Consider the following 14,753-nt stretch of genomic DNA (forward strand, 5'->3'; position numbering starts at 1 on the left):
ACTTTAAGGGGGAGCAAAGGATGAAAGGACTGCTTTGAGACTGTACAAGTGGCATAAAGAGACAAAAATGAAAGAGGAGACAAGTTGCTCCTTTTCTTTCTTTACTTTTGTTTCTTCCATTCCTGTTTCTCTCATCTATGTCTTTTACCATCAGCTTTGTTCTTCTCTCTCTGTTTCGCTCTTCTTCTTTCTCCCTTTCATGTGCTGACAACAATGTGTGAGAGGTTTCTTTCCCAAAAAAAACCCATTTCTACTTGGGCAGAAAATGTTTTCAGAGACTCAATTTTAATATTCAGTATGGGATTCTGCCTGCACGGTCCTCTTGTGTTGTTTAAATGATGGACGTTTCACTTTAGACTTTTTCTCCCAGTGATATTGACGGTTTCTTCATATTTTTGCTGCCCATGCAAAATTCTCCTCTGAAACAATGCTTGTGTTACACAGGCACACACACAGCACTGACTGTGGCTGCATTTGCATGTTACACCATGTTCGTTATCCAGCACACACAAACAAAGACGACCGCTGCTCTCTTTCTTCCCCTGCGTTGCTATGCTTCCACCCTCTATTCCCCAGTCTCCACGGCTCCTGAGGGACTCCCTCGTGTTGTTGTCTCCTTCAGCTCCCCTCCCTGCCTTCATCCTCCATTCTAACTCTCTCTCTGTCTGTTCACTTTCCTCACCCCTTTTTCCATATCTTTGTTTGCCGGAGCTGTCACTTGCAACAGCAATCTGTCGCTCTTTTCCTTTTTTTCTGTTTCTCCACCTTCGCCTGTCTTACGTGTTACAGTTGTTGCTGACAGGCAGTTTCTGTCAATAGAAATTTCTCTAGCTACATTATTTCTTTCTGCCTCTTTCACTCTTACTCTTTCTCTTCAGGGTTGCTTTTGAAAGGGCTTAGGAGAGCAGAGAACTGTTAACCAAATAGCAAATAGTTAGGGATCATACAGAGATGGCACACCCATTAACACACTGAACCGTGATATCATGTAACATTTTAAGAGCCTGGGAGTGTCCTGGTTAATGGGAGCATTTGTATTTACGTATTTTATTTCGGTGTCTTCATTTGAATTCACATGCTCATCGATGTTTGTGTGTATCCCGTGCAGTTTTCCTCATTTCCCTTGCAAATACCAGAAACAGAAACACGCAGTAACTGAGTGATAATGTAACTGCTGCGTCTTTCCTGCTCTGCTCGCAATGTGTGTTTCTCAGAGCGCAACAGTAAACCTGTGTTGGACAGTAGCTGTCAGTCATTTTTTATTAGGATATTATACACTGAGCGCAGTAAACAGTCGGGCCAGCTTCCACATATTGAGTTGTTGAGATGTTTGGTTTATTCTCAGTTGCTTAAAAAATGCACCCTTAATACATTTTCTCAGCCTCCACTGCTTTGATTTAAGGATTTATGTGGATCGATAAAGGACTCAGGCCTCTTCCCCGTATTCACCAACTCAGCCTTATTTCTAATACATCAAACATTAAAATTTTAAACATCTCAAACCCTTACATTGTTCGCCAAATAGTGTCATTTTTATTCCTAGAAAGAATTGCCCACAGTTTCCTTAAGGTCTCTTTTAGAGCGCCGATTCTGAGTCACTTATCTCTGAGCATAATCCTTAATTAGAATTCAAGCCTGCCACGGACTGACAGAGCTGACCTTGGAGCGGCCTAGGTCCTGAATTATGGTGGCTGTCAGCAACTGTTTAATTGGATGGCAGATCTGAGATCAGTGCAGCACACCGCAGAGAGACTCAACATTAAAAACCTTAGTGCACAGAGCGGCCTGGCAAACAGACAGAGAGAGATGGATGGGCTGTTCTAGCAGAGGAGTACAGCCGGTTGATATCTCATCAGGTGAACAAGAACCACGGCTCGTGTTGTAATGAACAGATTGTAACTAACGTGGGCTCTGCTGCTGTTTGACACGGGAACACTTGTAGGATTCTCAATCTTCATGAACAATAATGACATGTTACCCTGTCTTCATTATACTGTACAATCTGTGGCAGAGGGGGCCAATAACAAGTGACTCATCCAGTCATCTTTTCAACACGTCTGGCCTAACAGTGCTGTAAATACATGTGAAGCACATGAAGACCTGCAATAGATAGATTATTTGGCTCAGTATCCATGGATTTGGATTACTTTGGACAGGTTAGCTTTTTTGCATCCAGTCTTTATGCTAAGCTAAGCTAATAGTCTGCTAGCTCTAGCTTTTTTGTTCAAGACGCCTTTATGTCTAACTCTCGCCAAGAGAAGAGAATTTATGCTTTTTAGGGCTCAAAATGAGACATACAAATTCATTTTTTGAAACTAAGCCCTCCACAGACCAATAACCCCCTTTTTTATTTTGTTTGATTAAAAGATGCACACAAAACAAGAGACATTAATAAGTTAGTATTCTGATAATCTTAAATTATCCACTGATTCCAAATTTGTTTTAACAAATCTTTGAGGGATTCAAAAGTAATGATTAATTATTTAAGGCAGTATATTAGAGCATTGGTCTGATTGATATGAAATAATAACACTAATTTAATATGACTGACAAATGAGGTCTCGTTGACAAGCTGTTCTAAATACAGACTGGAGCTGAGAGCTGAGAGCTGAAGCGAAACCTTATGCATCAATTATGCTTTTTGTTTATCAATGTCGAACAGTTACACATTCAGAGGAAGAGAGAACATGGCACGGCAGATTGAAAACTGTGTTTCTTATTTACTCTACCTGTTTACATTTCCCTGCCAGGGATTCAAACTGACAACCTTTTCTGAACCGTTTGAAGGATAACAGGGATGACAGAAGGCTGGTTAAAAAGCCCTGGGTGTTGAGCAGACATATCTGTGTTTAGCTCAGCTAAAACCATCCAGGCATGAAAATAAGTGTGATACACGTAGTGTTTTGAGTGTAGAGTATAGAGTGTAACACCCAGGCATGTTGGAGTGGTGACAGATCATTTATCACCTGGCACTGTGTCTCTTTCCTTCTTTTCCTTTCCGTCTTCATCTTCACACCTGTGTCCCTATTATGTTTTTCCAGTCTGATTTAGAGTATCTGGACCCTCGTGGTCGGACTCCTCTCCACCTGGCTGTCACGTTGGACCACCTGGACTGTGCCAGGATCCTGCTGCAGCACGGAGCTGATGTGAGCAAGGAGAACCGCAATGGATGGACCGGTGAGTGAGTGAGTGAGAGAGTGAGTGAGTGAGTGAGAGAGTTAGAGTGAGTGAGTGAGTGAGAGTGAGTGAGAGAGTGAGAGAGTGAGTGTGTGTGGAGAAGTATGGTTATGTTAGCATGTGCAATGTGCAGCATACGTAATGGATTATTGGGTGGTGTGTTCGAGGTGAGAGTGTGTTATTTATCATTGTCATAGGTGGTATAATTCTAGTAATAAATGAGATCATAGTGGAGACCTTGGTACTTTAAATTTCTCACCAGGGGTTAAAAGTTATGACCACATTTCCCATGAAAGGAAACAATTGATCTGAAAGGAATTAAAATCCACAACATTTTTATCTTTTTAATTGCTTCCTTTAGAGGACAAGATTGTTATGGATTTTAACTCCTTCAATTAACCGTCATTGCAAATCAACGTAAAAGCTAGCTATAATTGCGCTAGTAAAAAAGTGCCATCCTTCACACAGAAAGAGATTTCACACAGTTTGGCCCAGAGTCATACTTTTAAGCATGCATATATATATTATCTTCATTATTAACCAAGGAATGAATCATAAACACTAATTAATATGAATATCACCTGTTTTATACTTTGATTAATGTATTATGTGCTTTATGAGTGAATAGCTTTACTATTGTCTCTGTCTTTGTATAAGTGAGCGCACTAAGACAAATTCCAATCAGTCAATTTATTTTATTGTTCAAAGAATATGTCCAGAAATATTCCATTTCTAAAGAATATTCTTGCATGTGTGAGGACCAGAAGAGTTTTACATTCCAAGTGTGGCCTGTCATCTACAGCAACCCTGTGGAAAACAATAAGATGCATGTGATAATCTGTAATGTATGATTTATTACACACTATATTTGCGAAACGGTGCACAACAACATTCCCCACTGGCTCTATTTTACATTTGTGCTGATGAGGTTTGCAGATCTTTTTTTTAGAAAAATCCCAACCACTCCTGATGCTTTTCTTCACCACCTCTTTCGTAGAACAACGGTGGCTTCTGCCAGACACCTCTTATCCGCTGGCACTGTGCAAATGTAATGTGGAGGTCTGGCAGCGGGAAGCTAATGAAGCATGAAATCAATTCATTTTTTAACCTTGAAATTATATTGGCTGATTTAACACGCTGTATTGTGAGTCCAATCTTCCCACCCTCATCCTAAATTATTTTTTTGGTGTTGAATTAATTGCTATCAAATAAAATCTTTGTTATTGTCATTAATCTCTTTCTTGGAGTCTGTGGTGCAGAGTATCATTAAGTTATCTTTTTTTTACTCAAATTTTTTCCTTCTGATCTGATTACTGTGTCGTGTGTCAGTAGGAGAAACAGCAGTTAGTAGATTGTTATAACTGAGTGTTTAAGCCGTTACACACCGGTTTGCTGTTAAAGTGAGAGAAAGGAAATTGTTACCTAATTGTTCAAGTGGAGAACAGCGTGTAAGATTAACAGCAAAGTAATTGGTCGTACCTTTTCCTTTGGCCTACTTCAGTTTTGGCAATCTTTGCTGCTTCCCCCCCCCGCCTTAAATTGCTCGTGTACATACATTTTAGATGAGGTCTGAGTGAATGGCTCTGTTTTACTCTCCGCCCTCGCTCTCTCTTTCAGTTCTTCAGGAGGCAGTGAGTACAAGAGACCCGGAGTTGGTGCGTCTCGTGCTTCGTTACCGTGACTACCAGAGGACTGCCAAGAGACTGGCGGGCATCCCCATCCTGCTGGAGCAACTGCGCCAAGTGGGATTTCACAAAAACACACACACACACACACACACACACACACACACACACACACACACACACACACACACACACACACACACACACACACACACACACACACACACACACACACACACACATATACATTGATGCACAAATGGAAAAAAAACAACTCCTATCCATGACAACACACACCTGCATACACACAAAAAAGCCTGCAAGCACAGACACAGAAAATGACATACATGAAACAAAACACAAACACAAACTACAAAGGCACATCAAGGGAGGTTTTGAGCAGAGATGTAGTTATTTGAAATGTAGATGAATCTGTTTAATATCAACATCTTTGTTTTGGGGATAAAATATTCTTTGTTTGTTGAAGGTATTAATAACTTTGTGTACCAACCCGACAAGGGAAACACACTCAAATGATATGTCTCAATGTTGCAAAATCCGCTGTCTCTGGGTAATCTGAGTCATAGCTTTGCCCTAAAGGGTATGGAATGCCACGCTTAAAGGCACAATAGCAGCGATGGACAAGCTGAGAGCAGAGAGCCTGGAGGTTGGTGGTTATGAAAGCATTGAGGTGCAGCTCATCATGTTGAAGCGGAGCAGAGAACGGTGGCAGAGATGCAGGGAACTGCCTTCACACAGTCTGTCTTCCTCTGTATCTGCTCCAGCTGGCTCCCTGATACACACACACACACACACACACACACACACACACACACACACACACACACACACACACACACACACACACACACACACACACTCTCTCTCTCTCTCATACACACACACACACACACTAGCATACTCACATGGTAGACACAACACCCTCACCCTTTTGACAATGAGTATTGCACTAAAGCGCACATGCACTTGCAAACATCGCACACCGTTCTTCTTCAGCTGCCGCTCCCATCCACATCATTCTCCTCCAACCCTCCATCCATCACTTCTATTATTAACCCACACACATACACGCACACGCAACCACTTCTCCGTGCCAGTCCCCCCCCCCCCCCCCGTCTTTGGAACAGACAATGAAGCAGCATCACTGCCATTCTTTTTCTTCCACTTTGCTATTTCCCGCTTCTCTGTCTATCCATCTTCAAATTCATCACTCTCTATCTTCCAGATTCTCTCTGTCCACATTTTCCTCTTTATCAATGCCTGTTGATTTCTCATTTGTGTGTCCCCTCCGACCCCGTCTCTTCCTCCTCTCTCTCCATCTTTCTGTCTAGGCCCAGGACTTCTACGTGGAGATGAAATGGGAGTTTACCAGCTGGGGTGAGTCCAGCCTCAGTAAAGCAGTCAAGTACCGACCAGTCAGATTTAATCATGTTATCATCTCCCTCTTGAGATGAAGAGGCCTGTCTCTTCCTGTTGTACTGGACACTGATGCTCACTCACTTAATGCACAGCAGAATGTATGTGACTTTGGTTTTTTTGAGTTAACCAGCTTGTGCTTTTTTATCTTAAGTGCTTTACAAAACCACAAGTGGATGTAATTTCAGTGTTACATTGCATTACATTACAGTCATTTAGCAGACACTTTTATCCAAAGCGACTTACAGGAAGTGTATTCAACATAGGTATTCAAGAGAACTACTAGTCACCAGAAGTCATAAGTGCATCTCCTTTCTTAAACAAGCATCTCAAAGTATAAACCAGAGCAAAAGTATAGTGCAGAGGCAAATTACTACGAAAACAATAATTGCAACAGACTAATACGAATATAATAAGTGCTACAAACTACTACGAATAGGATAAGTGCAGTAAACGAATACGAATTCAATAAGTGCAGCGAACTGATACGAATACAGTAAGTGCAACAACTAATACGAATGCAATAAGTGCTACGAGGAAGGCTCAGGTAGTATTAATCTCTACATCGACTTATGACTATTTGTATGTTTTTGTGCATAAATTGTTGTTACAAGATACAACTGCTGAAATTTCTCTGTTAACATGGATTTACCAGAGCTCAAGAACTGTCAGCATGAATCTAATGTAAACACCAGAAAAAGCTGCATTCAATTCTGTACATATCCATTAGAAATGGCGCAGTTTCATTTAAAGCCCCTCTGTTTGTTATCCTTAGTGCCCCTGGTGTCTCGTATCTGCCCCAGCGACACCTACAGAGTGTGGAAGAGTGGACAGTGTCTTCGCGTTGACACCACCCTGACGGGCTTCGATCAGATGACCTGGCAGAGAGGAAACCGGAGCTTCATTTTCAGGGGACAAGGTCAGAGGTCAAACACTTGACTCTTGACTCAAAGACTGGACTTCCATATGTGCTGAGTCCAGTCTTTGTGCTATGCTAAGCTAACCTGCTGCTGGCTGTAGCTTACAAGAAAGTGGATATTCACAGTTCTGTGAAAAATCAAACATTACGTTAAGACAAGATGCCAAACTGTGCATTGGCTTGTAAATATAAAGTAAGCATTGTGTTTGTCATTCTGCCTTTTACTCGCTCTCTTTTCTACTCCATATCTTCCTTCTTCCTTCCCTGTGTCCTCTGGTTTTCCTTTCACGTTTGCATTCATTCTGATGAACTAACCCCGCTGTCAGCACTGAAAATGGACGCATCTGATATCATTGGTAGGTATTGAGGAAATATTGAGCAGAAAGATTATGATCACAGTTATTGTAATAGTAGTGTATTATTGTATTAAACAAACTTGTGGGACACCATATGAAGCAAGACAACACAGTTTAGGCGTCTTACATGCCGTTTATATGAGTTCACTGGTCCAAGTTAAACAAAAACTTAATTTTGAGGAAAACTTTCCATTATTTATCAGTCACACAGGCTTTATTTGAAGTGAATGTGAGATAGAGCAAATACTCACAGAGACTGGTGTAGATGTGGCATTGCCTTTCTAGGATGATCCCTTCTCTCTCCCCTGCTTCTTTGTAGCCTCAGTGGACAGCAGTTTCCACTCATTTAACTCTCCACTGGCTCCTCTCTGCATTATTTCACCTAGTTCCTCTTTTATTTTTATCTTTCTTCCTCTCACCTCTTTGAAATATTCCTCTTCTTCTAACCTTTTCCCTGGACTTGCATGCCTCGATGTTCTTGTTTCTGTCCGTCTGCAGCATCTCTGCAGTCTCTAGACATCAGTCATCATCTCCCTTGACTTTTCCTTACATGTACATTTGTATGTTTGTGTCTTGCAGACTCATTTGGCATTCTTGTCTTGTAGTTCTTTCCCACTGTCAACTTCTGCCTCTCCCAGGCTCACTAACATGGCTGTACCCGTCTGTCACCATAACAGACTCCAACGCAGAGGTGATGGAGGTCGACCATGACAGGCAGTTGGTGTTCTGCGAGACCTTGAGTGTGTCGTCTCTCACAGCGCTCTCACCTGGCGGGGGGAATTGCGCCGCTTCCAGCAGCAACGCCGCCGGTTTGGGCCTTCTGGGGGCGACCCAGCCCAGCGATGAGCAGGTAGCAGCCAGGCTGTCTGCAGCGGTGGTGACTACTCAACTGGACACCCGCAACATCGCCTTCGAGAGGTCAGACGCAACACTGATGCACACAGGAACATCATTATGAGAATGTGAATCTTCAGTCTTGTTTTCCATTCATGACTGTGAGTCAAACACACTTAATTTTAAAGGAGAAATACCAGCTTTAACAGCTAATATTTTTTGTCATTTTGTGGTGCATTTTTGGGTATAGTTATATATGTATATGTATATGTGTCAGTTTCCGATGCAGCTGTAACAGAAAGTCCAGCATGAAATCAGGGTTTCATATAACTCCCCTCAGAATCCAACAGCAGAGGCCTCAGTCTCACCATTAACAAACTATGTTTAACAATCAAACTGTAAGAAATCTTCCAAAGAACAAACACAACAGTCATATTCTCCGCCAGCAACAGCCTCAAACCAAGAGACATTGTAATTCAGCCTCAGTACGTTTTCTGCTCTGAGTGCTGGCTTTCTTTCTTTCCTTAGTGGAAAAAAATCACTCTTTTGTTGTTGAATTTCTGTCACGCTTTCACTGTTGCTGTCTCCTACACTACAACCCACAGCGGAGTGCAACAAGTTCAGGCACATTCTCTGGTGGCTGTCAAAATGCATTTAAAAAATATATGAAAACACTCAAAGAAATGCAGCACTAAAGGGGGAGGTGGAGAAAAGAAAATACATAAAGAAATGGCTAAAAGGACATGTATAAATGTGTCAGGAGTAAGCGAGATGTGGAGGTAGTGAGGCACAAATTAGCTTCTGGCTGTGTGAATCCCACTCAGGTTACTTTAAAAAAGCTCAACACAGTATTACAAGTAATCTTTGTGTTCACTGCTGCAGTGAACACAAAGATGGAGAGGCAGATAGCAGAACAGAAAGCCATGGAAGAGGCAGACAAGACATAAGCTCACTAGCAGAGGAAAGAGGTTAAAAAAAATTGGATGAGCAGGAAGCTTGTGTGCAGTCAATTTAGGAGCGTTTTGTTACGTTAACGGTACAGTTTTACGGCTCAGTTTCACATAAAATACATAAACGCAAATATTGAAAGAAGCGGAAGGAGGAAAAAGGAGGGGGACATAGAGGAGAGATTGTCTGATGTCACAGAGAGAAAGAGAGAGGGATGAACAGAGGGATAAAAGAAAGCTAATGAAGATAGGAAAAGGGATGAGGGGTATAAAAAAGGGATGGGACAGAGAGAAATGAGAGAAGACATCCAGAGAAACAGGGAGAAAAAAAGATGAATGGGACACAAAACTATGGAGGACAAAAGTACAATATGGAGGCCATAACAGAGAGTCGATGGTTTTTGGAGGCAGGCGGAGAGTAAGGAGAAAAATGTTCTGTGGAGAGACACAGTGATAGATAGGGGAGTCATGGGAAGAGACGCCGAGTGAATGTTAACAGATAAAAAGCAAGACGATGGAGAGGAAAGCGGCGGAGAGAAGTGAGCAAGGGGAGGTGGTGTTTGGGTGAGGCGGGGGGGGTCTGGGTAATCATCTCCCTGTCAGACTTGGACCTCAGTGTCACCTCTGTGCATTTTCCCCAGTCAGCACTCCTGTCTACATGCCAATAATCTATTCATGATGCTTTATTGCAAATAAGTTGTCAAGCAGCCCAGACAGGACATCCGACTCTGGAGTTAATGCGTCTTACGCAGCCATACACAAAAAGTACAGCGCTGCAGTTTTGCTGTTTTAGGGCTAAACTAAAGAGTACAAAGTTTACTGCACTTCCAGTAATTGAGCTACAATATATCTTAAAAATTCAGAAGGAGACATAACTTTTACTGACGTTTGATTAGTTGGAGACAAGAGTAAGGGTACACAGCCATGCAAGTGGCTCTATGAGGCTGGACTTAGACACACACTTCAGCAAAATTCTGTGTTTCAGACGTTAAGCTAGTCATTTTTACAATCACAATTAACATTTTTATGTACTGTTTTAAGTACTGCTAAGATTGATGGGAATGCAATTAGTTTTGCTCAGGTGGGAGCACTGAGGTGCAAAGCTGACATAACAGCATATGGTGCTGTCAAAGTTTGATATACAGCGTTGCAAGGGCATCATTAAAGTATTGTTTCGTTGCCCAGGGAGACCAGATGGTCGTCCAAGAAATCTCCTATAGAGGGGTTGGTATTAGGTCATTAACCAAAGTATTGGTCAAATTAGAAATTTAACCTGATTTTAACGCTAAATTAAAAGCAAGAGAATAACCAAAGTAACTGCAATTCATCATGAGGGGAACATGAATGTTTGTACAAAATTATGCCACTTATTTTGTCACACCTAGAGCCAAACTACTATCATTGCTGGAAAACCTTTCTTTCAAAATTGTCACATAATTTAAGATATGTTTGACTATACCTGATATCATTTCAAAGATATACTATGACCTTTCAAATATACGGGCTAATATGGGAATATCATCCCTGAAAACTCCCTGTCTGTGGTTGGGTCCTGAAGGAATTCGGTGATGTGAATAGATCATGAGGATGGGATATGCCTCACTAACTTCTGGGCAGACTTCCTCATTACACACTGAACTGTTGATCTTCACAGACGACAAACAAGGACAATGGATGAAATGTTTTCATGCTGCATATTATAGAGAAAAAAATAGAGCCTATGACTTGCAAATGTATCAGTATTCATGATTTCCTCTCTGGTACATATCTGCAGATTGCTTGTCACAGGAGAATTATCCGGAAAAAATGTGTTGTTGACTTGAAGTCGAGACCTCAGAGAACTGATGTGGCTTGTGTTGAATCTTTTGTTTCAGGAACAAGACAGGTATACTCGGCTGGAGGAGCGAGAAGACGGAGACGGTGAATGGTTATGAAGCCAAGGTAGAACACAGGCTGCTCAGACAGCTCACTGATCTCTCACTCTGTCCAGAAAAAAAACAAAACACCGCTGCCAGAGCTCAATTTGATATTTCCCTAATGTCCACTTCACTTGAAGAGTTTCATTTCCAGAAAAAAAAAAAACACTCCCAAAGCTATTTTAAAACCTTTGGAGGACATAACTTTCTAGATTTTCAAATAATGACAAATTCATTTCTGAAACCTGAATTATTTTGCCCTCCAGTGAGGAAAATTCATCAGCACTTTAAAGACCAGATGGCCTATAAAAATGTAGTTAAAAATAAGAAGTCTATCTATCCCGCAGACACATGCATTACCTTGACCCCATTTGTTTTCTTGAACCCCTGGAGGGATTTATGGGAGTCAGACACCCGGGACCATCTGTCTCTGGTGGTTTAAAAGCACTTCAGACCGGCTCTACTGTAAAATAACGCTGCCTGAAAAGCATCTTTTCTCTGCATCATTGATTTAGAGTTACTGATGTAAACAGACAACTCCTGTTGAGCTGCTCTCCTACTGGATGTTTTTCTTAGCTCTTGCCTCCTCTTGTTCGTCATCCAGTGTAAACTCAGAATCAGCAGCCTGCTCAATTTTTAATCAGTATTTCCTTTTGTGGTCACTAGTGAGGAATTCCAGTATTCTGCCATGAACTGTAGCTTGAAGAAGTTGGAAGAGGTTTGGTAAATTTAAGATATAGTGACAAAAACAAAAGTTAGTTTTCTCTTATTCTGAAAGAGTTTAAACAATGGCTCACTGTCCATTTATGCCATAAAAATGAGGGTACTCTAATATTTACGTTAATAAATAACGAAGAAAACAAAAGGCTGAGTCAGTATTGCTCCAACTTATGAATTATTCTTTCCCCTTTTTTTTTTACTTTTTTCACTTCAGAACCACTTTTGTCAACCAGTTGCTACCATCAATTTGTATCTCTAATGTTTATTTTGGGGTCATATTAAACATACTAAACATTGTTGTAATACTTTAATACGTCATGTCCTTCATAAATGTAATGAGAATTTCTTATAAACATGGTTGTGAGCTGATGACATGTTTCAGAAGTTCACTACAGAAAATGATATATCCGAGTGTAAAACATGGTTCAATACAAAGAATTTTCAACATATCCATATCTGTGATTGGTGTCGACGGTACTTGCTATACAACAGTGCCCCTCCCAAACCCTAAATAAATCTGTTGTTGGAGTTTAATAAGGCAAACAAAAGGACCCTATATAATAACAATACTTATATATATTACGACTATGCTCATTTCTGTATGCCAATGCAAGAGATAATGGTTACCACTTCAATACTTTAATACATAATGGGTTTTAATTAGGTTAGGAGAAAGTAAAAATATATATTTAGGGATAGATTGTTGATTTTGCAATGATCATTATTATTAATATTATTGATATTATTAATATTATTCAAATTATTCATATTATTCATATTATTCATATTATTGATATTATTATTTAGTTAGGCCAGTGTCAACAGAACACAAAAGTTATTTGTCTCCTTCTCTTTCAGGTGTACGCAGCATCCAATGTGGAACTGATCACCAGGACCAGAACTGACCATCTGTCAGATCAGAACAAGAACAAGACAAAAGGTATGTCACTTTATTTTGTCAGCTTTACTTCAGGGCCTGAGACGTCGTCGCCTCTTAAGCCATCGAGGTGTTCCTTGCGTGCAGGTGCCTCACAGCTGCAGCAGCTGAATTTCTCCATTATCCCCTCTGTGCCGTTGTAACCCTCAGCCCAAGTGCTACGCCAAGTCCGATAAAAGCGCCCACCGATGAGTAATCCCTCTCACCTGAGCTCGATGAGATCACCCCGAGGCTCCGGCTAACAGCCTGTAAGGTTAGATCGGTGTCTGCGTCCCGTTTTTTCTGGTTCAGATCATAAATCAAACAGGATTAGCGGGCTCCTCTCTCCAGTCTGTCGCTGTCAGCGAGGATCAACCATCACATGCTCCTCTGAGGGCTCCGCTCTCCCAGGTCACAAACCCCATCTGCACTCTGCTAATATGCAGGTGGGGAGTGTTCTTGGAAGCGCTACACCGGCTGCTGAATGGGTGACTCACTCCATTTGCCCTGCCCTTGTGCTACTTATCATCATTTTGTCAACACTGTATAAAAAAGTTATGAGTGATATATATATCCTTAGAGAGACACACATAATGTATCTTGAGTCAAGCAGCAGCTGTACACTGATCAGCGGTCTGAAAGGTCAAAATGTGGATACTTGTCATATAACACACACCATGACACCACTGACATTAACACTAATTGATGGACCTTTGCATTGCTTTTAGCACTAATTTAGTTTCTGGTTAGTGAAGACAGCCACAGCACCACTTCTGTCTGAAAGTTCAAGCCACACAACATGTTGCTCATATTTCTTTCATATCTTAATGAGCTGCTGGTTTCCCCATGGCACTCTAAAAATAAAGGGTTCGTTCATTATGGGACCCTTTCACTGGTTTGAAGTGTTCAGGGCTCAGTTAGAAAAAGGTGATGTCAAGTACCAATCAGGACTAAGCAACATATGATTCAAAATGTGATGAGTTGTTTGGTCACTGTCAATTAAATATGTGTCAAAAACACCCACATAGTCCTAATGAAGCAGATTGGCTGTGTTTTTTAAGTGTTAGATGTTTGAATAGATATTGCCTATTACCCTAAGATGTTTTTGTCCAACTTTGATACCTGCTTATTTTGTTATGAATTCTTAATGTTGTAGATAAATCCTTTTTTTATTTTTATGTAGGGAATTTAAAGTTCCATCGACTCAAAACAATGTGTTTTGCTTATTGTTACTAGACTTGGATCTCTGTCAGAATGATGCACGTGCAGAGCTTCTCTGTAATTACCTTAAATCTTTAAGTTTAATACATTTACATATAAAAAGGATTTTGCGACATCACAACTAGTTTGGACATCTTGTGTCTAACCGTTAAGCTTGGGAAAGGTAATATTTTTAGCATATTCGTAGATTCTGGATGTTTTATTGAGGGCAAACAATGGATATCATTTTAGGAATCTTTAATAAAGTAACTTATTTGTGAAAAAAACAAATCAGACACTCATTATTATGCCAAACAGAGTATTTGTACGTGTCTGACTATAAAAAATGTTCTGGAGGGAGTCTTTAAAATCCAAGGAAGAAAGCTTAACACTCCACAAAAAGCTTATTTTTTATCTCTTTAAGACCCTATTATGGTTATCTGACTGTTGCTGTCTGAAGATCTGATTTTCTCAGTGTTTCATCACAAAGTTGTTTGCTTGTTTGAAGAATTTAGAGATTCCTGTTGTTTATGCAATCATAGTCCAATGGTGGCAGTAACCTACACATGTTGCTGTGCATGCTGTATCACTGTTAACACTCAGGTGAAGTGGACTTTAATATGATTTCTGCTGGAGAAGGATGCTGTTTGGGGTCCAGATATACATTGTAGGCACCTTTACTGACTATGTTTTAGTAATATCTTTA

General features: G+C 40.7%; 1 protein-coding gene across 2 annotated transcripts in view; it reads left to right on the forward strand.

Moving 5' to 3' along the window:
- The window catches only part of ankrd13b (ankyrin repeat domain 13B), a 37,435-nt gene that overhangs the window by 12,195 nt on the left and 10,487 nt on the right, over positions 1–14,753 (forward strand). The window contains exons 2-9 of one of the 2 annotated variants that reach the window (XM_054598426.1): positions 3,042–3,177; positions 4,795–4,919; positions 6,155–6,200; positions 7,015–7,158; positions 8,192–8,258; positions 8,310–8,432; positions 11,170–11,236; positions 12,790–12,871. In XM_054598426.1, coding sequence (XP_054454401.1) covers positions 3,042–3,177; positions 4,795–4,919; positions 6,155–6,200; positions 7,015–7,158; positions 8,192–8,258; positions 8,310–8,432; positions 11,170–11,236; positions 12,790–12,871 — 790 coding nt within the window. Of the gene's footprint in view, positions 1–3,041; positions 3,178–4,794; positions 4,920–6,140; positions 6,201–7,014; positions 7,159–8,191; positions 8,433–11,169; positions 11,237–12,789; positions 12,872–14,753 lie in introns of those variants that run through there. The other variant, XM_054598433.1, reaches the window with a different exon arrangement.

This window comes from Anoplopoma fimbria, chromosome 1 (genome assembly GCF_027596085.1).
Source record: "Anoplopoma fimbria isolate UVic2021 breed Golden Eagle Sablefish chromosome 1, Afim_UVic_2022, whole genome shotgun sequence".
Taxonomy (NCBI): Eukaryota; Metazoa; Chordata; class Actinopteri; order Perciformes; family Anoplopomatidae; genus Anoplopoma; species Anoplopoma fimbria.